Below are 24,785 nucleotides of genomic sequence, written 5' to 3' on the forward strand. Positions count from 1 at the left end.
AGAAGAAAGGAATGTTTCTGAATAGCATACTTTATGATGGCTCTTTAAATGAACAGGTGGTGTTTGTTTACAGCAGAGTTTCTTAAACTGTGGGTCGTGGAACCTGCAGCAGGGTTCGACAAAAATTTTGGCAGTTTTGATATTTCTTTAACTTATTAAAACGTTTATTTTCCATGCTTTGCACGTGACGCTGTCATTTTGTCTGTTAGTTATTTAAAATTTTCACATTGTTCTATGTCTTAAAATTAGAAATTAAAGTTAATGACCTAAAACTGGAATAGTATATTACAGTTATAAGGCATTTCTCCCGCCTTCTTCGCAAGCCTTCGTGGTGTAGTGGTCTGCATGCTCAGCGTGTAATCGAGAGGTCCAAGGTTCGATTCCCGGTGAAGGCATTGCTAATTTTTCATCTTGCCTGCATCCAAAAATTACCTAATGTTTCTACAGTGGCGCCCAAACTAAAAGGGTGATGGGTGATGAATCTCTCCACCCAGGATTTGGCGATTGGGTCCCCTAAAAACCCCAGTTGCCCTTTAAAAGGGGGAGTATATAAAGTATTTCTCCTGCCTTCTTAGCGAGCCTTTGTGGTGTAGTGATCTGCATGCTCAGCGTGTAATTGAGAGGTCCAAAGTTCGATTTCCGGTAAAGGCATTACTAATTTTTCATCTTGCCTACATCCAAAAATTACCTAATGTTTGTACAGTGGCACCCAAACTAAAAGGGAGATGGATGATGATTCTCCCCACCCAGGATTTGGCGACTAGGTCCCCTAAAATCCCCAGTTGCCCTTTAAAAGGGGGAGTATATAAGGTATTTCTCCTGCCTTCTTAGCGAGCCTTTGTGGTGTAGTGGTCTGCATGCTCAGCGTGTAATTGAGAGGTCTGAAGTTCGTTTCCCGGCGAAGGCATTGCTAATTTTTCATCTTGCCTGCTTCCAAAAATTACCTAATGTTTCTACAGTGGGGCCCAAACTAAAAGAGTGATGGGTGATGATTCTCCCCACCCAGGATTTGGCAATTGGGTCCCCTAAAAACCTTAGTTGCCTTTAAAAGGGGTTGTATATAAGGTATTTCTCCCGCCTTCTTAGGGAGCCTTTGTGGTGTAGTGGTCTGAACGCTCAGCATGTAATTGAGAGGTTTGCGGTTCGATTCTCGGCGAAGGCATTGCTAATTTTTCCTTTTGCCTGCTTCGAAAAATTACCTAATGTCTCTACACAGTAAAATTGAAAAAACAAACAGTTTCACTCACACATGTGTCGGATTTGTGCAATACTTATGGGGTCCCACAAAATTTTTATAAATATTATGGGGTCCTGGGGGGGGGGGCGCGAAAAATCTCAGTGATAAAAAGGGGTGGCGACTGAAAAAAGTTTAAGAAACCCTGGTTTATAGTAAGAAGGGGAGTTTTAATTTTTGCTACAGCATTGGGTATGGAGGTTAGCAGTACAATTAGCAGTCTTGTAGATGTGAAATTTTTGTTTTTACTGCTACAATATCAAAGCCTTGAAAACATTTAAAGACCATTAGATGGCATTCTGTACCAATTACTTTTGAACTGAATACAGTTTTAGAACACTGAGCCTCAATTTGATCGCATTCAGCATAACACTTTGGTGTGGGGGAGGAGGGAAAGTAAACAAACAGAGCTGGTCTCTTTAAGAGGGCACCTGATACAAAAATTAGCATTTCTGATATCTGTTTGAATCTTCTCCCCCCCCTACAATGTACAGTCTTTTAGGTTTACTATATTGGGTTCTGTTATGCCTTGTGTATCTTATCTCTCACATCTCACCTACTTTCCTTCTTATTTTGAACTATGACAAGCAAGAATTATTTATCAGAAGAAGGATATACTCCTGTGGTAAGTAAGCCAATTAATGACATGTATAAGAGTGATGATTCATTTTCTAAAGAGTTAGGGAACGATATTGCTAGTGATTCTGACACAGACATTTTGTCAGAGACTGAGCTCAATGAGTGTTCCATGAAAGATTTTGTAAATAGGCCTTTCTTGTACTTTTTATTAATTTAAAAATTTTATTAATGCATTTTGTCAATTAAAAGTTCAGAATAATTTGATAGTGCTTCTGAAAATTATTTCTCAAAGCAAGCACTTTTTTCATATATATTTTCATGTAAGTAAAACAAAAAGATTATTAAACACTAATTTTAACATACATAATAGCTTAAATAATAATCTAAAATAGTACCAAAAATTATGATGTCAGAACTTAGAAATTCTTTTTTGTGTGTGAATTTTTTTCTAAAGTTAGGCCTAGCAACACAAAAGCTCCGTCCTGTGGGACGATTCCTTTCAATTCCCATCCATCCCCAGGAAACATCTTAAACAATGGCACACCACCTCGAAAGGGTTAGGAAGACATTTCGGGTCAGTGGTATTTTCATTTTAGAACAGTCTTTCTCAGCAATTAAGATAAATTTTATTGAGAAAATTAATTACAATATGCTTTAAACTAAACACAAAAATTAAAATTCTAATTACTATAAAAACAAGTGTAACTGAATGAATTTTATTTTTCTCTTCAATATTAAAGACTCTCTTGATGCTGAACTTGTGACTTCAACTTAGTTAGGGCTAGACTTTCAATTTAGTTTGAATTGACTAACTGTAGTCTAGACCTAACATCAGAATTTTTGGTAGTTAAGCTAATAAATTTCAAGTGTGAAAATATTTGCTTGCATTTATAAGTTGAACCGAATACAGAAAAAATGGCAAAGCCAATTTTTTGGAATTATGGACTGTGTATCACCATTGCCAAACTTACCAATTTCTCCTTGAAATTATATTAAAACTTTTATTTTTAAAAAATAAAAATGCATGTTTGCTACTTCAACTTTGTAAGTTGTACCAGTTGTGGTGCTGGTAACCAAACAAAATGTAATTGCTGGTTAAAATGTTAGTTATTACTTATTTTTAATGTATTCAAGTGCTCACTTCATATTTATGTTTCATAACTTATTTTTATATATTCTACTTTATTTTCAGAACTCAAGTGGGTCACTTGAAATTATAAAATAGATCACAGGTTGTCAAGGCATGATTTAGGATTGAATAAGAGATGAGCAAGATGCTATCCTGTTTTTTCAAGAAAGAGATCTTATTCACAAAGAAATATTGTGTTCAAATAATCACCTCATGAAATTAAAAGATGACTCAACCAAATGCCTGTGTAGACTCCATTCCTTTGGGAAGAATAAGGTTTCCGAATACAGATATGGTTTGTTGGATTATGTCTTCTTTTTTTACTGCTGATATATTTAATTATAGTGTCAAGAGTTAACATCTACTGAGTTTTGCAAGACAAAGCCTACTTTGAATGAAAGACAATGCAATGGCTGACTGAAATAATTTCACAAAAAAATCTATGTGCCAACTTTCTTAATGTTAAAAATCAATGGATGATGCAAAATTGTGGAAACTAATGAAAGCTTATTCACAAAAAAGGAAAAAAAAAAAAAGAATAGTGTTTCCAAGTTCTTTCCCCAAAATGGGTTTCTGAAGGATATTATCCTTAAATTGAAGAATATTTCCTTGCTGATTCCAATCATTTTGTTTATCTTAAGTTAAACCAGAAAGTGGGGAGGGGGATATGCCAAAATGTACCAATATGGCTGAAAATAACTTTAATAGAAAAGTAGCTACAAAAGTGATATATAATATTTAACTATAAAATTAAAGCAATTTTATGTTATTACACATATTGCACATTGTATCAAATAACTGCGAAAAAATTATATCTATATCTTCTACAATTTTCTACAATTAAAATTTAAAAATACTACATACATACACACAGATATACAGTACAAAGTCTGAAATTTGGATATCCATTATCCAGAATGATCTAAAATCCAGACCTTAAGGCCACAAACATTTTTTTAATTATTGTTATTAATGCTTTACGCATGCGCATTTGATTTTTCCTCACATAATAAAACATGTGGAGATTTTCACTTAAAAATTCCGATTCTTAATTTCACTTATGCACTAAATAAAATGCCTCATTATGAAAACACAATAATGTAAGCATAAATTTGTGAGATTAATAATTTGGCTCCATACCAGAGTGTCTACTTGGCATACATCTCAAACCGAAACCTATTTTATATCCCTGATGCCGACCAGGCGAGTCATTATTTATTATATTATGCTTTCATCACTGCATGTTTATCAATACATGACAACTTCAGTAATAACTCATGCTGTCATGTCTAAACTTTTTTTTTTATATTAGTAATTGAATAACAAGAGTATGGCAACCTTTTATGCTAACATTACGCTAGGCAATGTTGACGGGGGAAAATTCAACAAAAATTTCTTTTCATATGCTAAAAATAGATTTTGTTAATGAAACTCATAGGCCAAAAGATTACATTTAGTTATATTTTAATTAAGAATAATTGATATGTTATTCACCATAAACCTAGAAGCAGCGGCAGAATATGTCGGCACCAGACGGCAGAATTTAGGGAAGATGAATTTTTTGGAATTTGGGGAAGGACGGAGCAGCAAAATTAAGGGATGAGAAGTTTTTATGATTTAGGGAAAGCACTGGGATCCAAAGTTTAGGCACGGTGAAAATTTAGAAATTAGGAAAGCACTTTGTAGCAGAATTTAGGACCCGTAGAGACTGCAGGCGCTATCGAGCGCCGGCCCTAGATAAAGCCTTAAGTATATGTGGAAGTTTATTTATTCAGGACTCGGACTAGTAAGAAGCATGTGCAAGAAATAAACGTAGGTATAGTAAATAACTAATATAATTCAGGCTTAATTCAGTATGCAATAGGAGCAATAAAAAATTTAGCGAAACAACTTGGCTTTCGTCGCCAATCTTGTGAAAAACAGCCAATAATGTATAACGGACGCTATTAAACTAGACTAAAATTATCTTTACTTATTCTAAGGCATTTCAATTATTGTAGTAGACTGTGCTGCTCCCTGATCTTCTAATTTGATCCAGCTTATTAGTTTCTGCAGACTGTTATTATTACAGCAATTTTATAAAAACTAAGCTTGAACTTTCGAGCTGCCCAGTCGGTATAGTGGTCAGGGAAGCTGACTGGGATATCGAAGGGCCTGGGTTCAAATCCCGGAGAAGGCATGGTTGTAACTGTCCATCCCTACATAGGAAACTATTAGGTGCCTCCATAATAAAGAGACCACCACACCTGGCCTTGTATAGATTAATGGACTGGGTTACATCTGTAATTGTTCACAATCTGCCATTGGAAAAAAAAAAGCTTGAACTTTCGATTATGTCGAAAAGAGTTTCCAATTCTGGAGTAGCCAAAGGATCTACAAAGCGAAACCATGTTTCGATGTACAAAAAGTGGCGTCGCTGCAAAAATGATTGGATGCAATGGATAAAGGCATATCCGTTTCAAAATTATGCGAGAAGTATGGCATTGGAAAGTCCACTATATATACACAAGAAAAAAGGAATTTTTGAATTTTTTATGGAAGCATCTTAAACACATTGAAAGAAATGTTTAATAAAGTAAACAAATAAATATTAAGCTCCTTTTTGTAAATTTTGGTACCCTTTAGATCATAGTTGTTTTTTATTTCATAAATTATGATTTAATATTTTTAATTGTATCATTTCTGCATGCCATCTTACCAGATTTAAATTGATGATCTATTATCCGGAAAAATCCCAAATCCGGAATCACCGAAGTCCCGACCAGTCCGGATTTCTGACTTTGTACTGTATATACTAAATAACATCAAACATGTTACTAAATAACATCAACTTTATATAAAAGTAGACTACATACTTTTTTCTTTTAACCCTTTTCCAAAGCCATAAAGAATGAAATACACTGTTGAGATAATAAGACAGACCCATATCACTAATGCAAAATAGCCACAGGCAAATGTGCTGTCATAGGTTGCATTATCGCTGTCTTCAAAATTTGCAGTCTAAAATTTGAATAAAAAGCAAAATGAAAAATAAAATAAATTTTTAATAATTTCTGCAACAAAAATAGAGCGTGCTGTTCTATTTCAATTTAAATATTTAACAGAAAGTATTCAATAGCAAAAAATACATGATTACAACTATTTACATGCAGCTTCTAAAGAAAGTTGTGTGAATGTTACTAAATATTAGCACAAATACTGATGAATGCTTCCATGTGATACTCATTGCACAAAAGTTTGACATTTTTAGCAATATTAACTTTTTTGTGTTTGTTAAACTTTTATAATAAAATAGATGATACCCTGATGCATATTTAGTAAATTTAGCAAAACATGTTCACTTTTGAACATTTCTTATGATTTACCCAAATACAATTTTCAGATGCTTAACTTTCAAAATTTTATTCAGTTCTAATTACAAACTGTAAGAGTTATGAGAAATTTCTCACATGAAACACAAAATTTTTTCTAAAATAATAATTTGTAGGGTGGGAAAAAAGGAGGGATACTTCTGTTTACAGTACCATTTCAGAAATGGAAATGATGTATTTCCACTTTAGCAAAAAATGAACGGTTACCAATCTGCCCTCTGCCCATGCAATTTACATTTAACATTTGCACATTTTTTATGTTCCTTCAGCTAGTGAAATTTCCTTGGTTTTCCCTGCTAAATATTTATTATGCTAACGATTTTGATTCTTCCATCTCATGGAGGCAAGTCAAATGGCAAAACAAAACAGATTTATAGCTCACCACGGAGTCCCACGTAGCATAGTTTATGTTCAGGCATCATGTCAGCCATAATAATGTGTTTGGCACGTTATTAGCAGCAATTTCAGAACTGTGGCAAATATAAAGTTTCTATTTAAAATGAAATTCAGTTATGATTCCATACATTATTTAAATAATTTGCTTAAAAAATTGTATTAAATAATAATTACAATTTAGATTAAATTCCTTCTGTATGCATGTATTAAATACTGTGTACTGCAAATACTGAATCAACTGCTTGAGAATAACAAAAGCTGAAATATGCCAATTTTCATTTCTTCCAAAGGATATTATGACATACAGACAACAAAAAAGATATTACAATTACAACTTAACTCATAAACCCATTCCTTTAGTACAGATTGCATACTGTCTGCTATGTATCTCTCTGTGTATATAACTGAAAAATACAAAGTAAAAGCAGTTCAAAATTTAACTAAACTGCACATTGGTAGCAGCAAGAAATGGTGATAACAATGCAAAAAAAATAAGTTTAAAATTCATCACATATTCAACTCAAAATAAATTGCATGCACACACAAAAAACAAAAAAAGGGGGGGCAATCTTGGGGGGAAACCAGATGGGCAAAATAAGGCAAAATGAAATATGAAATTTACATCCTTTGCTGTGTCGTCAACAGGGGGTTGGTAAAATAAATTTTAAAATAAAAATTAATTTTAAAAAAAATCTAAAAGGTTTCGGATTTTAAATTATGTCCAAAGGGGCATTTTTTTAATGTTTAATGTCTTACCTTTATTTATTAAATATCATGTTCTTTGCACTTAAACCATTAAATTCAGTTCAATAGCAATGTCGCAAAATAATTTTTAAATGAGCAAGTCTTTAGAATTTCCGATACACAGTTTGACACGCTGGAGATAAAATGGTTTTCCCCCGCAGAGTGTTGCCATTGATCACTTTTAAATCATTGAGTTTGTTAATCAAAAATTCGTTAAAGTTTTACAAAATATGATATCGATAATAAAATAAATCCCAAATTTCAAATTTGATCTCCCACATGCCCGTATTCGTAGGAGGATTACGTCATTCAAAATTGGATGGCTCTATGTACCGTTGTTTTATCACAATGCGAGAAATATATATACATTTATGCAGAGTTTTCATTAATTTCTTCAAGTATAATGCAGGACTCTAACATTTTGATGGCAACAGTTTGAAAAGTGATTCGTCGTTTATAGTGATTTAACACAAAATCGCGAAAAGAAAACAATAGTCCTTCAGGCACAAAGCAGCTTTGGACTAAAAAGCTTGTTTTTGAACTGATAAAGGCACAAATTAAAGTTTTAAACTTAAAACTAATCTTAGAAAAACAATAAAAGCAATCTGTGCATTTATCAGTCCTACCCTTACAGTATAAAGTAGACAGTGCCAAAAAAAATTCCAAAATTATAGTATCAAAAACATTAAGTTCAAAATAACTGTGAAATAAAGCTTCAAAATCTAATAATAATTTACAATTTGAGTGGATCAAATTCAAAAACATGTAAAACAAATAATCCAACATATGAAAAAATTAATGAAATGCATGAAAATTTTATCTTTTCTCCCCCCCCTGGATTTTGCATGTGATTTATTCCAAATTGAATATGTGATGAATTTTAAATATACTTTTTTGTTTTACTTTACAAATACACTGAAGTGCCACTGAATTAGTAATAGGCATGACTATGCAAAATGTGTAGCACTGCACCAAATTTATGCTCATGTGAGGGTGCTGTAGTACCTGCATACATAGCTAGTAATGTGGTCATTGTTAGTCAGATGACAAACTTTGTGATCTTTAAATATAATTTAAACTTTTTCTAAAATTACTCCAACAAGCAACATAAAAAAATCCAAATAATAATAATATCAAGTTTACAAATATTTTTTCTTAAAAACATGGCAAAAGACAACATAGCTTTGTAAATGTAGTATTTAAAAACAATTTTTTATGCCCTAAATAACACAACAAATGTAGATGACAGAAAATACAATGTATCTATAATACCTTCTCATGTATATGTGAATATAACTATTCTTTCTGATGAAAATCGTCTTGAAAGATCCTTTTCTAATGCATGCTAGAAATCCTACATTGAAAAGACCTTATCAAATGTGAAATACTAACATTTATAATTTCTCTAGCATCATCAAATATCAGCAATGCACACCAGTGGTAGAGTGGTTAACACCATTGAACATGTGTAGTTCAACCTGGGTTAAAACCCAGGCAAATGAGCTAGCTGCATGGTTGGGTTTTTTGGTTTTCCACACGTTTAACATGAATACAAGCCACTTAACATATGAAAATCTTCCAAAAAAGCCAAAAAGGCTCCCTTTCCTTAGGCAAATAGCCTTCATGAGCTTTGCTATATTCCAGTACCTCCTAACCTAGACAGTTACATAATGCTGATGCTATATATAAAGACAAAAATAAAATATGAATCCAATAATGTTTTACTGCTTGATTTCAAAATCAATCTGACTTTGCACAATCTTCCTCTATTAATGAAAAATCTTAATCATTGACGCTTTTTTCCTTGTACTTTTGGTTTTCTTACAACAGCCTTTTTTTTAAGCCATTTATGCAGCTTCTTTAAAATATATTACTTTGTTTAAATATACTAACAGATTTGTTTATATATGTTAAGGGGGGAATGAATCATTGATATACATCTATAACACACATGAAAAATAAAGAACACAAATGTTTTTCATTACTCAATAAAATTTCTTCCCTGCCTACAGCATTACGTTACTATGTTAAACTACATCATTACATTAAATTTATTTTTTCAACTTACCCAATAAAACTTGTATACGATATATATAGGTTCCAGCAACCCCAAGATGTAAAACAGTACCATCAAAGTTTTATTCTCATACCTCAGCTAAAATAAAGAATTAGGAACTCTAAAATTATAATTTATGCACTTTTGAGTAAGTAAAATTAATATATGTGGATACTGACATAAACTAATTAGATACAACAGAATAGTGAATTAAAGACAAAAATAAATCTAGATATAAATATTGAAGCTTTTAACCCTCCAAGCATTATGGATTTAGCCCTGAAATTTCAAAAGTTCCTCAAAATATCATGAATAAATGATGTTTTTTAAAATAAAAACAACTCTCCTACTTTGCACTTTGATTACTTTTCTTCCAATATACATCCAACCCAAAATCAGAAATGTTAAAAGCTGGCAGACATTTTCATGTGTAATGAATAACAAAGCCACCCTTCTATACAGAATTCTACATCCATAATGCTGAGAGGAATAAAACTGAAATTATTTTTGTTTAGTCTTAATTTTACTTAATATTAAAGATTTAATTTTATGAATTAGCAACAAATGATATTGCTTTTTATTTAAGAGCAGGAAGGAAACATTGACATGATCATTTTTGTACAGTATAAAATCCGAGATCTGGAGTCGTCAGAAGTTCAGAAACTTTGGATTTCGGAAATTTCCAGATTTTGAATTATCAGTTTAAATCTAATAAGATGAATCTCAGTTAATCTGGAAAAACATCACATTTACAGCACATCTTCTCTTTTATTTTTTTTCGGGGGGGGGGGGAGTATTATATTCTCTATTTCTAAACTTTGTAAGGGAAGGAGGCACTTTTTGTGCGAGTGCTGCTGATCTGGAGGTTCAGATAGTAGATCTTTCCAGATACTCGACATCTAGAATTCAGACCTTATATTGTGTTTCATATTTTTTTAAATAAAACATAATAATATGCCCCCTTTTTATGTACATGTGTGTTAGACTGAAATTTGTAACTGAAATTTTTAGATTACAAATTCAAGACTTTTAATTAGTAATAAATTTTAGGTTTGTGAAATAAGATACTCAACTTGAAAATTATATCCAAAAAATGACAGCATGATGCATTAAATAAGGATGCACTGAATGAAAAAAACATATTTGCTGTTAGGTTAATCAACTGGATGCAGGGTTGAAACAGCCTAACTTCTGATTTAGAACATAGAAAAAATTTTGATGTGAGCAGTAGGTGATTTAATCTGATAAAGAGTGGAAAGCAAGTAACTAAATTGCTTGATCAGTAATCTGGTAATAATTTAAATTATTCAGACTACTTAATTTCAAGCATTTAGGAAGATTTTTCACACGTCACCAAAATTATATTGGAAGAGAAACACACCAATGTAAAATTTAAAATTATGAAAAAAAGGCAACTTATATTCAACAATTCGGCATAGATTTTGAACACTACTTGATTTTGAAAATCATCAGACACAGGTCCTCTTTCTGCAGAAGGAATGTCATGTAGTGTCTTCAGCCTGATTATGAAAGAGAATTATTTTAAATATAACAAGTTTATCCCTTTGATGGCTCATGTACTTGTATAATCTAAGTGACTCGTACAATATGGATACATATAACACAGAACATATCAACTGTGTTATAGGAGTTTTATTGTATAATTAATTTAAACTACAGATTTTTCAACTGTTAATAATTGCGGAGAATTGTGGATGATTAATGCCATAACAAAAGCTGGTGTTTTAATGTATAGTGTTCTATATTTTATTTTTCAGTCAAACAAAGCACTATAGAAAATTATTTATATTTGCTATATAACACCCCAGTGCAAAGCCTACAATATGATACAGCAAATTTGAGACATATATTTTAACTGAATATTACTTATAATTGCATTATAAACCTACTCTAAAAATTATGAAGAAAATCATTTTCATTCCAAAGAAAATGTAAGCTTATTTTAATTTATTTCCTTATTTAATGGCAATTATAAATTCATTAATTACATAGCCACAGATGACAAGTTTTGTCAAATTTTAGTAATTTGAATTTAACCAATTAGTACCTTAATTATCACATTTTAACACTAAAATTATGGAAGTGGTCATTTTGACCTCACATGAAATTAACTTAATGACTTTCTTTAATACCGGCTGTGGTACAAGTGTCGTACTAGCATTTCCCTCTATATTTTAGAGTAAATCGCCTATCTATAGACCTCTGGGTGGTTCATTGTCGCTGATCAGAATAGCCGCTGGCAACGCATTGTTTCCCTCATCTTATCAGTTTTGCTAAATTTTGGTGAAAACCGCAGGTTTTGTCTCGCACCAATATACTTGAAAATCAAATAGAAGCTATCTCTTTTTCAAACGTTAGAGCAGTCTCATAATTTTAGTGCTAACTTTTGCTATGATTAAAACTTCAGCGATTTTGCACGCTGTTTAAGCTTACCAGATTTAATGCTTTTTAATCTTAGCAAATAAGATTAGATTAATATTTTAGATTTAATGCCCTTCTAGAAAATAGGTAAAATCACTTTTATAGTTTAGTTCCTTTTTATAATTATGAACAATAAGATGTTACTTTGCCCCCCCCCTTTTTTTTTTTTTTTTTTTTTTTTTTTTTTTTTTTTTTTGAGTGCATAAAACCCTGCAGAGCTGTTAACTCTTTCGAAATGCTTCTATTATGTAGGCAATTTTGTCCGATTTATCAGGAGACAAATGAGAGACAATTGCATGCATAATAGTTTTTGTCATTTCCATGTAAATTAAATAAAACTAATTTATCTTTATACCCTCTTTTAGGATGACATCTCCCAAAAAGTATTTAAATATCATTAAAGCTCATGTAACTTCTAAATTAAGTCAAAACATCAGTTACTTTGCATAAAATTTCGGCCAGTTTTATTTGCTGAAATTCATATACTCCTCAAGAGATAAAGAGAATTCAGGTAAGTTAATAAAAAACTTATCTTTAAAAAGGAATGTTATTTTGTCTGTAATAAGGTGTATGTCAACTTACTATTAAATGTATGACAATTAAGATTGGATTACAGAAAAGTACGCGAATGCCATCTGCTTAAGGGAATGGATACTTCCATGTAAACCCTTTTCAGAGAAAATTGCTTGCATTTACGTTCCTGAAGGAAAATTCCACATGTAATCAAACCAATCTCTGGGTATGACTGGATTAATTTTGTTCACTTACTGAATTACATCAAAGCACACAACAATTATCTGTATAAGGGGAGGGATGCCTTTACGGAGGACTTTCTAATGAAAGCTGGCTTGTATTTGCGTAACACAAAACCATGAGTCTACCCCTTTAGCCGGGATTCAAACTCGAGCGAGCTACAAGTGTTCAGCCACCTTTACCGCTCTACTTAAGGGTCCGTAAAAAATTGACGAAGAAAAAGCATTGAAATAACCAGTTTAATTTACTAACCCAGTGGTCGGCAAAGTGCGGCTCTTTGGCTCCTTAAGTGCGGCTCTGGTACAAATATCCATGGAAGGCGCAATAATATTTTCATTTAAAAAAACTTGGTAAGAAAAAAATTACATCTTATTTTGATAAATTAAAATTCTTCTATAAATCGAGAACATGTATAATTTTTTGTTTGAGTAAAAAGATAGATAAGTAATTAAAATTTTATATTGTTGTAAAAATACGTAATGAACATCGAGTTTAATTTTATTACTTTCCATAAACATAAACCATGTACAAGCTACCGGCATGCACATTCATGCTTTTTATAAAGTAGTGAAGGTACAAATTGGCATCACAGAGCAGCAGTTGCAGTGTGAACAGTTTTGTCTTATCTACCGTGTCTGCTGTAGTCCTGTCTTATTAAAAAGTTGTTGAATTTTTAAATCTAGCTACACATCTTACAAGTATTTTTATATGATTTTATTACACCTGCTATGTATGTTTGTGGTTCCAGTGCAAAATTTATATTTGAGTTTTTGATAACTTCTATTTGTCCAAATGTTGGAAGTTTCCTCCCATTTTTGGTCATATTAAACGTTTTGTTATTTTGATGATGGAGAAAATTATTTTTTTCTTTTTAGTGCAGTTACATATATTAATAAAATCGTATTTTTTAAAAAGATTTTTTTTTAAATTTTAGTTTCATCAATTTAATAATGATAATAATTTTATACCGGTGGCTTTAGAAAAAATATATTTAGAATATTTTTATAGACACCCCAATTAACATGGCTACCAAAAAAAAAGCAAAGAAAAACGGAAGATGGAAACCACGAATTTAAAGTTGAGTGGACCGAGAATTTTGCGTTTATTCAAAACTTGAACGGACTTCCGACATGTCTTATTTGTAAGGAGAAATTTGCGCATAACAAGTCAAATTTAGAGAGACACTTTACAAGAAAGCATGCGTCATTTAGCATTAAATATCCTACCAGTGATGCAAGGAAGAAAGCAGTTGAGGAATTTCAGAAGAGTCGTCAACTTCTGTGTTTAATAACTGGATGCAATCTTCCAGCAATATTAATATAGCAATGTCATGATAGGAATGTTTGTAGCCAAGAGATTGCTAAGAAAGGAAAACCGTACACAGACGGCGAATACATAAAAAATTTTTTTATAAATGCATCCGAAGAGCCATTTCTGGATTTTAAGAAAAAAAGCAAATATTCAGAAAAGAATTACCATTGTCTGCCAAAACCATTAAAGATAGAACTATTAAAATTCGAATAGAACCACCCACCATATCAAAGATCTGAAATTGGTTTCAGCTTTATCAATAGCAGTTGACAAGTCTTGTGACATAAATGATACAGCTCAAGTTTCACTTTTTGTAAGATTTATGTCTCATTCAGGCCCTAAAGAAGAACTTTTAGGATTATTGCCCCTCAAAGGTTAGACGCGTGGAGAAGATATCGCCAATGCTGTAATTGAGTGTATGGACAAACATCATAGTCCCTTCAATAAAATTGATTTCAACAGATGGGGCCAAAAGTATGACCAGAGTAAGAAAAGGGATTGTTGCTATTCTGAAAGAAAAAATTAATCATGAGATACTTGTTTATCATTGTATCATTCACCAAGAAGCGCCTTGTGCGCAAACATTTCCGCAAGAAATTTGTAAAGTTATGGAATTAGTGATTACCATTATCAACTCCATTTTAGCTAAAGCTCTTAATCATTGCCAATTCAAAGAATTTTTATTTGAAATGGAGAGTGAGTACACTGATTTTCTGCTTCATAACAAGGTACGTTGGTTATCAAGAGGGAATGTTTCGCGTCCCTTTTTCCGGAAATTAAAGCAATTTTACTTGAGAAGGGCGTTCACTATCCAGAACTAACAGACGATCATTTTAATAGTTCTATCTTTAATGGTTATAACAGTGGATCCAAAACTTTTACTTCATGATAGACGTTACGTCTCATCTAAATCAGCTTACGTAAACTACAAAGGAAAGGAAACTTAATTTTTTCAATGTTAGAAGAAGTAATAACATTCGAAAACAAATTATCCATTTTTGCACAGGATTTTGAAAGGGAAACATTGTTTCACTTTCTGAGCCTGCTGAAGCATTGCCAAGATAATAATTCCTCTATTGATTACCACCATTTTAAAAAAATAATTTTAAATATGAGGGAAACATTTCTCAGCAGGTTTCAGGAATTTAAAAAGAGCAAAGCAATTTTAGCATTTGTCAAAAATCCTCTTAATGCTAGGATAACCGAGTTGAAATTTTCTCCTTCTGAAATTGACATTGGTAGCTTTGAAATACAATTGCTGGATTTAAAAAATAAGGAGATATAGCGCATTAAAGTCAAACGTCTTTGTGTTGAATTGGAAATATTGGAGAAGAAAAAATGTGATCTTAGTTCACAACACAAGTGGTCTGCTTTGAATGACTTGGAGAAGGAAGACATGATCATTTTCAACAATTGGAATAGTATTCCTGACTCTTACGATCAGCTGAAAAAGCTCACATTTGCTGTTCTTTCCCTTTTCGGTTTTACATATATATGCGAACAATCTTTTTCAAGCATGAACATTATCAAGAGTAAACTTAAAAGTCTTCTTATTGATGAGAACTTGTAATCATGCCTAAAATTAAAAACAACATACAAACCTGACTTACTCAAACTTTCCAAGGAGATGCAAGCACATTATTCGAATTAATAAATATTTATTAAGAATTAAACTTAGTTTTACTTAGTGTAATAAAAGTTTACTAAACAAGCAGATTTGGCTCCCAATTTTTTTAAAAATTGTTGTAATGTTCATATTTGGTTCTTTGGCTAATAAGTTTGCAGACCCACTGTACTAACCTATATTTCTCAATCGACAGTACATAAATTAGGCATTGGAGGGGGGGATTATTTGTGAATAAAATAAACTGTATTGCACTTTTCTCCACTATTTCATATTACGATGGAATTATTGCATTTCAAAGTTATTTCTCATGAATTAATTTTGCTATGTTCATGATTTTTTATTTTTCATAGAGAGAAAATTTTACACTTTAAATAAAAAATACATGAGAAAATACTTTATGCAAAATTTGGTGTAAACAGTTTTCTTAATTTTGCTTGAAAATATTCCAGAGTAATAGCTTTCATTACTGGAAGAAATATGAAATACAGATTCACTACATTGTAAGTGTAAACAACCAGTATGTCCTTATTCTTTTGAAAACGTGAACAATCACTCTTTCTAAAACAAATTACAAAATATATTATGTGCAAATAGAATATTCGTTGAAAATCAAATAGACTTCAACCTTTGGATATAACGATGGTTTTAGATGAAATTTCTGCCTATGAAAAGAAATTGACATTTCATTATTTATAAACATTTAAAACTGTTCTGAAAAATACTTTTGATGATTACATGTATAGGTTGCAGATTTTTTCCCTCCTGCTAACATAAACAAAAGCCAATTTTACAAAGAAAATTCTCTTTAAAGATATACCTCCTTTGCCTGCTAGTCCAATGTAATATTTGTTAAAGGTTAAATGATGAAACACAACCAATGTATCTCTGATTTTTTTTTTTTTTTTTTTTTATATTATAATAACAAAATTATCAAAAAAAGCAGATTTAAAGCTTTGTTATTTTTATTTAAAGCTTTATTATTGCTGTAAGTTCATCTCAAAATCTAATTGTATTGAATCTCATTCTAATCATCTAATAGTAACAAATATTATTAATGAATTTATTATTATTATTTCATTAAATTATTTATTACCATTATTTTGTTAATGAAAATATATAATTACAAACCGCATTTTAACCTGCAGACATGCAAAGCTAGTTCGTATTTATTATATTTTGTAAAGTTTTGTTCCCGTTTTTCAATGTCTAATAAGAAAATGTGCGAATAAAAATAAATTGTGAAAACAAAGTTATAAAATTCACAAATTTATTGCAGAGATTTATCAGTAATAGTAAATGAAATATGTAGGTCAGACAGAAAGTTTGTTGCACTACTGCGTAAATATGTTCCATCTAATACTATTTGGATGACGCTGCGTGGCAACACTTCAGACATGTACCTATATCGCATGTAGTAGCTTCCCCGAGGCAAGTTTAGTTTTTCTGATAATCAGTCACAAACATGTCTTGACAGCTGCAAATAGCGTCCAAATTGGAAATGCGTGCAGTGATTTTTTTTTTTTTTTTTTTTTTGTGGGCAAAAAGGTACAACTGAACTGAAATTTATAGGCAGTTACATGAAGTGTATGGTCAAAATGCAATGTCAAGTCAAGCTATCGCGAAATGGTGCAACATGTTTGAGAATGGACATACAGATATTGATGACGCTGAGCATAAAGGAAGACCATCAACTGCAACAAATTCGGAACTCGCTGCTCACGTGAATAAATGCATTCTTGCAAACAGACGCATAACAATAGACGAAATCTCAAATGAATTGGATATTTCTAATGAAAGTGTGTGTAAAATTATTGCCGATCACCTTAAATTTCATAAAGTTGTGCTCGATGGGTCCCACATCTATTGACAGAGGAACATAAAGGAAAGTATTTTGAAAATGCATTTGCATTTCTGCAATGTTACCAAAGGAAAGGAAATGAGTTTATGGACAAAATTGTGGCTGGAGATGAAACTTGGATTCACCTCTTCTCACCTGAAATGAAATGCAGCTCACTCGAGTGGAAACATGCAGTTCCCCAACACGTACAAAGTGCCGAACTGCTCCATCTGCAGGAAAGGTGATGATGACGCTGTTTTTTCGACAGAGAAGGCGTGGTGCATACAGAGTTCATGCCGAAGAGTGCCACAATTAATGCATCTTCTTAACGTGAAACACAAAAACAATTGCGACAATCACTTAAAAATCAACAACCAGGTAAACTGTCGAACGGCATTGTGCTCCTGCATAACAGTGAAAGACCGCATGCAGCAAAACAAACATGTGACCTTCTGAAAAAGTTTAGATGGGAAGTGTGGAATCACCCTCCTTACAGCCCAGACCTTTCACCTCCTGACTTCCATATGTTTGGTCCCATGAAACAAGAAATTTCAAAGCGATGATACCATCGGATGCCGAAGCTGCAGCCCAACAATGGTTATCGGACATTGAAACAGGATTTCTTCGCAGAAAGCTTCGAAAAACTTGTACCATGCCTCAACAAATGCTTAAATAACGGAGGTAATTATGTTGAAAAGTAGATTTTGAATGGAACTTTAAGATATAAGTAAAGTTATTGTAAAATTTTGCTCCTGTTTTGTTTTCTTAGACAGTGCAACTAACTTTTTCACCAACCCTCGTATAAACATGGCATACATTTTGTTCTAAATAAATAGTGCACTGGAAATTCATCCAGTCCACTATATATTTAGAACTTCATTTAAATGAAAGCAAAATTAACATCGAAAAAATTGCAAATCTAGCAACCCATTCTAGACTATGGAACAGCATCCGACAAACATGTAAATTTTGCTGCATCCATGGAGAGGACAAATGACCACTGTAACGACTTTTCTCATTAAGAAAAAGTCAAAGAAGGGGCAAAAGTGTTTTGGATTGTGCCAGTCTGAGGGCTATATTATGAGAATTTCAGCCAGGTTTTAGAAGGTTAAACTGTTCATATTTTTTTAATTTTCCTTTTAAGAATTTTCATTTTTTCCCCTAAATATATACCAACATGATATAAAAAATTTATCTGGCCTGTTTTAAATAACTATTACTTTTATGTAACTATATACACCTAGAATTACAGCTAGCCATCATTTTGACAGCTCTTCTTAGTTTAGTTAAAGGCTAATTCTTGACGTAGCAGCTTGATGCCATTTCTTTATTATTATTATTATTATTTTCACACTAGATACTACACTATAGCTGGTTGGAATAGAGTGATACACTCCTTTCCCAAAGCAATAATGTCCCATACAGGTTTCTCGTTTTCTGTCTAAATGATTTAGTAAATTCTTTGCTTTGTTCTGTGTTACACCTTCATTTCACTTGCAACTGTTTGACGCTTCTAAACACATTTTTTATAGTCATGTCACATAGAACTGTTTCAAGAAAATGTCTACCACATGAAGATTTGGTAAAAGTTTATAAGAATTATCTAATGACAATTCTGGGTCAGGTATTAGTTCCCATAAAGAAACTAATTATACTTCATCCGATGAAGAATAGATTATTTCAACTACAAATGATTCCAATTCATCAGATGATGGTTCCATTGTTCCTTCAAAAAGAAAATTGTCACAATATTTCACCACATGGTTCCATGGTAGAACATGCATTCCGTCATCATTTCCATATTGTATCAATTCCAAAATTTAAATTCTAGCAAAAGGAAGTTGAGGAGCTTAAAAATTAAGCCTTGAATTTAGCACGAATTTAGTCAAGGAAGAGGAAGTAGTCATGGTCTAAAAAAAGACAACAAAGGCATGGAAAAAAGCCCATAGTCCAATACGAAAATGAAAATAAAAAAAACATTTGTTTTGAAAATGAAAAAAAAATGAATCAAAAGATAAGAAAATTACAAATGATGCAACATTGTGGAAAAAGAAAATTATTTCAGAAAATTCACTTGGAAGACTTCCTCTTCAAAATATTTTGCGAGAAGCAGGTGGGCCAACTATTACACTGAAAGAAAAGTAATTGATGGGAACACAAAATTCAAATGAACACAAACTGCAACTCAAGGTGAACTGAAAATGTCATAATGCTAGCATTAAATTCTTCCCGATTTTGAATTCATTGGCATTATACTTTAGAAATGAGTAGGATCAATGTGATATGAAGTAATATGTTTAAAATATAACCCTCCTAATGCACATGATGAAGATACTTCCGATGATACCATCGGATGCCGAAGCTGCAGCCCAACAATGGTTATCGGACATTGAACAGGATTTCTTCGCAGAAGGCTTCGAAAAACTTGTACCATGCCTCGACAAATGCTTAAATAACGGAGGTAATTACACTGAAAAGTAGATTTTGAATGGAACTTTAATATATAAGTAAAGTTATTGTAAAATTTTGCTCCTGTTTTGTTTTCTTAGACAGTGCAACTAACTTTTTCACCAACCCTCGTATAAACATGGCATACATTTTGTTCTAAATAAATAGTGCACTGGAAATTCATCCAGTCCTCTATATATTTAGAACTTCATTTAAATGAAAGCAAAATTAACATGTGTTTTAAAGATGAAAAAAAAATGAATCAAAAGATAAGAAAATTACAATTGATGCAACATTGTGGAAAAAGAAAATTATTTCAGAAAATTCACTTGGAAGACTTCCTCTTCAAAATATTTTGCGAGAAGCAGGTGGGCCAACTATTACACTGAAAGAAAAGTAATTGATGGGAACACAAAATTCAAATGAACACAAACTGCAACTCAAGGTGAACTGAAAATGTCATAATGCTAGCATTAAATTCTTCCCGATTTTGAATTCATTGGCATTATACTTTAGAAATGAGTAGGATCAATGTGATATGAAGTAATATGTTTAAAATATAACCCTCCTAATGCACATGATGAAGATACTTCCGATGATACCATCGGATGCCGAAGCTGCAGCCCAACAATGGTTATCGGACATTGAACAGGATTTCTTCGCAGAAGGCTTCGAAAAACTTGTACCATGCCTCGACAAATGCTTAAATAACGGAGGTAATTACGCTGAAAAGTAGATTTTGAATGGAACTTTAAGATATAAGTAAATTTATTGTAAAATTTTGCTCCTGTTTTGTTTTCTTTGACAGTGCAACTAACTTTTTCACCAACCCTCGTATAAACATGGCATATATTTTTTTCTAAATAAATAGTGCACTGGAAATTCATCCAGTCCACTATATATTTAGAACTTCATTTAAATGAAAGCAAAATTAACATGTGTTTTAAAGATGAAAAAAAAATGAATCAAAAGATAAGAAAATTACAATTGATGCAACATTGTGGAAAAAGAAAATTATTTCAGAAAATTCACTTGGAAGACTTCCTCTTCAAAATATTTTGCGAGAAGAAGGTGGACCAACTATTACACTGAAAGAAAAGTAATTTATGGGAACACAAAATTCAAATGAACACAAACTGCAACTCAAGGTGAACTGAAAATGTCATAATGCTAGCATTAAATTCTTCCCGATTTTGAATTCATTGGCATTATACTTTAGAAATGAGTAGGATCAATGTGATATGAAGTAATATGTTTAAAATATAACCCTCTTAATGCACATGATGAAGATACTTACACCTAGAACACCAAGAATGAAGACAAGAAAAGAAATGGGCACACCTGAGGCTAAGATGACTTTTTGTCTAAGTGACATGTCAATAACACCTCTGGCCATTACCAGTATCACCATACTCAGCTAAAATATAAAAAAAGCATATTATTTTTTGTTACTATTTTACACATGATAGATCAATAAATTTATCTTCATATTACAAGCTTCTCCAATATCTTTGCATTCATTTCTCTTTTTCCTCATATTATGTTTGTTTTTGAATAATATTACAATTATCATGAGAAAACAGAAGTTTTTTCACATAAATCTTTAAACTCATTAAGGCTTCAAAATAAGGTTACACATGATACAACATAATTTTCTGAAATTTTTAATTTAAGAAGATTCATAAAACTAAACAGGAAATTTTATACACGTTTAATTTCGCATAACTCAGTTGTTTTAACCTTTTTAGTATGGAATAATATGAGGCAGAAGCACTCTGAGTGGCCATATGGAAAAAAAAAAAAAAAAAGATTAAAAGTAATAAGCACTTATTCATGCTTAAAAGTTATCGAAGTGTTGCAACTTTTCACAATAAGGGCTGAAAGAAAATATTCTATGTGTTTTATGTTATCTAACTGTTGGTGGACATTGCTTTGTTGCTGCATTACCGTGATTTATCTTGGTATATATAATAAAATATAATAGAACAATGTAGTTGTCAATTTTGTCTACCAAATCAAGATAAAATAACTACCGATGTCAAATCGTCAAAACCAGGGTAGCTTTCGTATTCAAATCATCAAGTGTTGCATTTTTTTTTTCGAAATTTGTATCATTAAATATTTAATAAAATGCATGCTTTTAACCATGGCAAGCATCACTGTTTTCAATTCTCAGTATTTTTTAAATCCAGTTTCAAGGAAGTGCTAATTAGTCTTCATTTCTTAATAACTTATTGGTTGTGATTTATGAATGCTCTCCATCTCCACCCAAGATGACTGAACTATTGGATTATATGCCACAGTGAACAGATATTTACCTAATAAATATGGGAGTTCACACGATTAAATATTTTTCTAACATTTTATTTGGTATGAAATGCTGCTAGGTAATAATCACAGGAAACTACTTCATTAAATTTCAAAACTTAATTTTTAGATATACATGCAATAGAAGTATTTAAAAAAGAAAGAAAAAGAAAAACAGTTTTTTTATTTACAAATGCAATTAAAAAAACTACTGAATACAAATTGAATAAACATGTTTCAAAATCTTTATAATATATAATTTCTAACAATATACAGAAAATGATCACTAAACAACTCTTAAAAACAGCTTAAAAAATACAAAATTTTAGCATATAGCAGAAAAACACAATTTCTTAGAAGTTTCAAAATTAATATATTCACAATGTAGCCAAAAGTCATGCAACAATAGCTGTTTATGTTTCATAAAGCAAAAGTGGTATTATTAATAAGAAGCTGAACTTCTTCATGCTATTATTATGACTGCTACCCTTTAGGATTAACTTTCCATTAAATTAAAGAATATTTTCCTCACTCATTCTGTAGCATAATGCAACTAAGTTCCATTCCTAAAGAATATACTCGCTCGGTTTTTGTATGGAAATTGCAGTTAGCAAGTTAAACTTTTTTACTTATGTATACTCAAATGCAAAGCCCGAGATTGTTTTGTGATTTTTAAATGCAGTGTTATGACTGCTAGTACAATGCTGTACTGAATTAAGAAAATATTAATTCCCATTGATGTTATGTCTTAATAGATAACAAGCATTAAAGATCCTGGAACTCAAAAGAATGAACTCCAAACTAGAAGAAAAAGCAGCTATGTACTATTATGCCGACTTCTCTAAATTTCACCAAGAGTACAATACATTTTCATAAATGCAGCCTTTCAGGCATTTAATATGCCCATATGCAACTAGAGAAATGTTAAGGTTAAGGTATGTGCGATAATTCGTTATTCCACAGGATTTCCACCAATTGATTCCATGTTCAAACAGCAGCATGAAATGACAGTGCTTAGGATTTAGGAAAACATCATTAGTATTTTGAGATGCTCAACAGCAGCACCAACAATTAAATTATGAATTATGTTCAATGGGTGATTTAATATATATATATACAACATATGGTGCTACTATTTAAAGGCAAACAATACTATGGCTAACTGTGGCTAACTTTTATTTACACACTGAAGCAAAAATCACTTTAAACAGTAGCCAAAGCTGTTACACAATTCTTAACCTTTAGGCTGAGAATACTGACAGATTAAGCCTTAATCTATCAATGTTCTCATTCTACAAGGCTGATGGTTGGTTATGGTATTTCCATGACATTTTTACTTTACAATCATATCCCTTCTAGAAGACATTTAAGTATGCAAAATTCCCTAAATGAATAATTTAATTCTAAGCTTCAACTATAATGTGTGATATCAAAAGACTTAAATGTGTATTGATTCATCATCATAACTGTGAAACACTTCTAAAGTGCTAATATCTGATACCAAAAATGCTTGCAAAAAATTAACTCAAAGTAAGGCATTACTCACTCACTGAACAAATACACCACTACTAGAACTTGACATTAGTATGTCTAGTAAGTATTTTTCTCTTTAAGGTTAAATATAATGAAAAGTAAAAGAGACCATTTGCAAATAAGGAAAGCACCTATCAAATAGATAATTGCTGCTCGAAATATAGGAAAGGGTGGGGTACAAAGGTAGCAGATAAAAATATTAAATCTTCCGTATGCTAGCAACCCCCTTTTCTCTTCTTCACACTGCAAAAAGAAAGGAAATCAAAACATCATATGCATCTTAATTAGCTTTGCTTTTAAGCTTGTAATCAGAAAATAAAATAAATAAATAATAGACAAATAAATAATCTTACAGAAGACAGCACGAACTGAATTGATTTCAGAAATGATGATTGAAATAGTCTAATCAGAATGTATTAGCATCATGTCCAGTGAAGTTAATATATAAAATGTTACTACTTTAGCTTGCAACACCACAATGAAAAAGATTTAAGAATTTTGAATATATACAAGAACATAAGAATGCAAATAAATATAATACAAAATATTTTCTATACAAGTAAACAATATTAATAGTTTAAAAAACTGTAAACAGTTGTTCAAAGCTAGTTTAACAAGATAGCTCTAAATTATGAAATTATAGGTACTTACTTTATAGGTACTGGTGCAACAACTTTAACAGAAGTAGCTAAATTTTTTCAATGCAGCAAACTCTTGCAATGTATGCAAAACAATAATTTTTCAGTTTTAACAATTAATGCTGCCATATTCCATATGCATTCCATGTTCTAACAGTTCTTTTAGGACAAACTGTAATTTTTTTTACTTAACTCAATTTTAATGTATGTGATTGGGGGATTTGCTTGTAATAAAAGAAACTGCAATAATATTACACAAAATATCTTCCTCCCCACACGGTTTTGCAAGAATAAAATATTTTGCCACCAAAATCTCTATAAGTAACAGCTACTCTGAAGCTATTCTCAAACAATAGCCACCAAATTTCTACCAGAATAAA

At 31.6% G+C, this 24,785-nt stretch overlaps 1 protein-coding gene across 1 annotated transcript in view; it reads right to left on the reverse strand.

The window, feature by feature from the left end:
• LOC118181064 (uncharacterized) overlaps window positions 1-24,785 on the reverse strand; it is a 47,715-nt gene that overhangs the window by 6,433 nt on the left and 16,497 nt on the right. The window contains exons 5-7 of the mRNA XM_085824354.1: window positions 21,225-21,344; window positions 9,522-9,608; window positions 5,798-5,942 (exon numbers count right to left, since the gene is read on the reverse strand). Of these exons, the coding sequence (XP_085680480.1) occupies window positions 5,798-5,942; window positions 9,522-9,608; window positions 21,225-21,344 (352 nt within the window). The remainder of the gene's footprint in view (window positions 1-5,797; window positions 5,943-9,521; window positions 9,609-21,224; window positions 21,345-24,785) is intronic.

The sequence above is a fragment of the Stegodyphus dumicola genome, chromosome 9 (genome assembly GCF_044657685.1).
Source record: "Stegodyphus dumicola isolate Sdum_Otavi_A_Nest chromosome 9, ASM4465768v1".
Lineage (NCBI taxonomy): Eukaryota > Metazoa > Arthropoda > Arachnida > Araneae > Eresidae > Stegodyphus > Stegodyphus dumicola.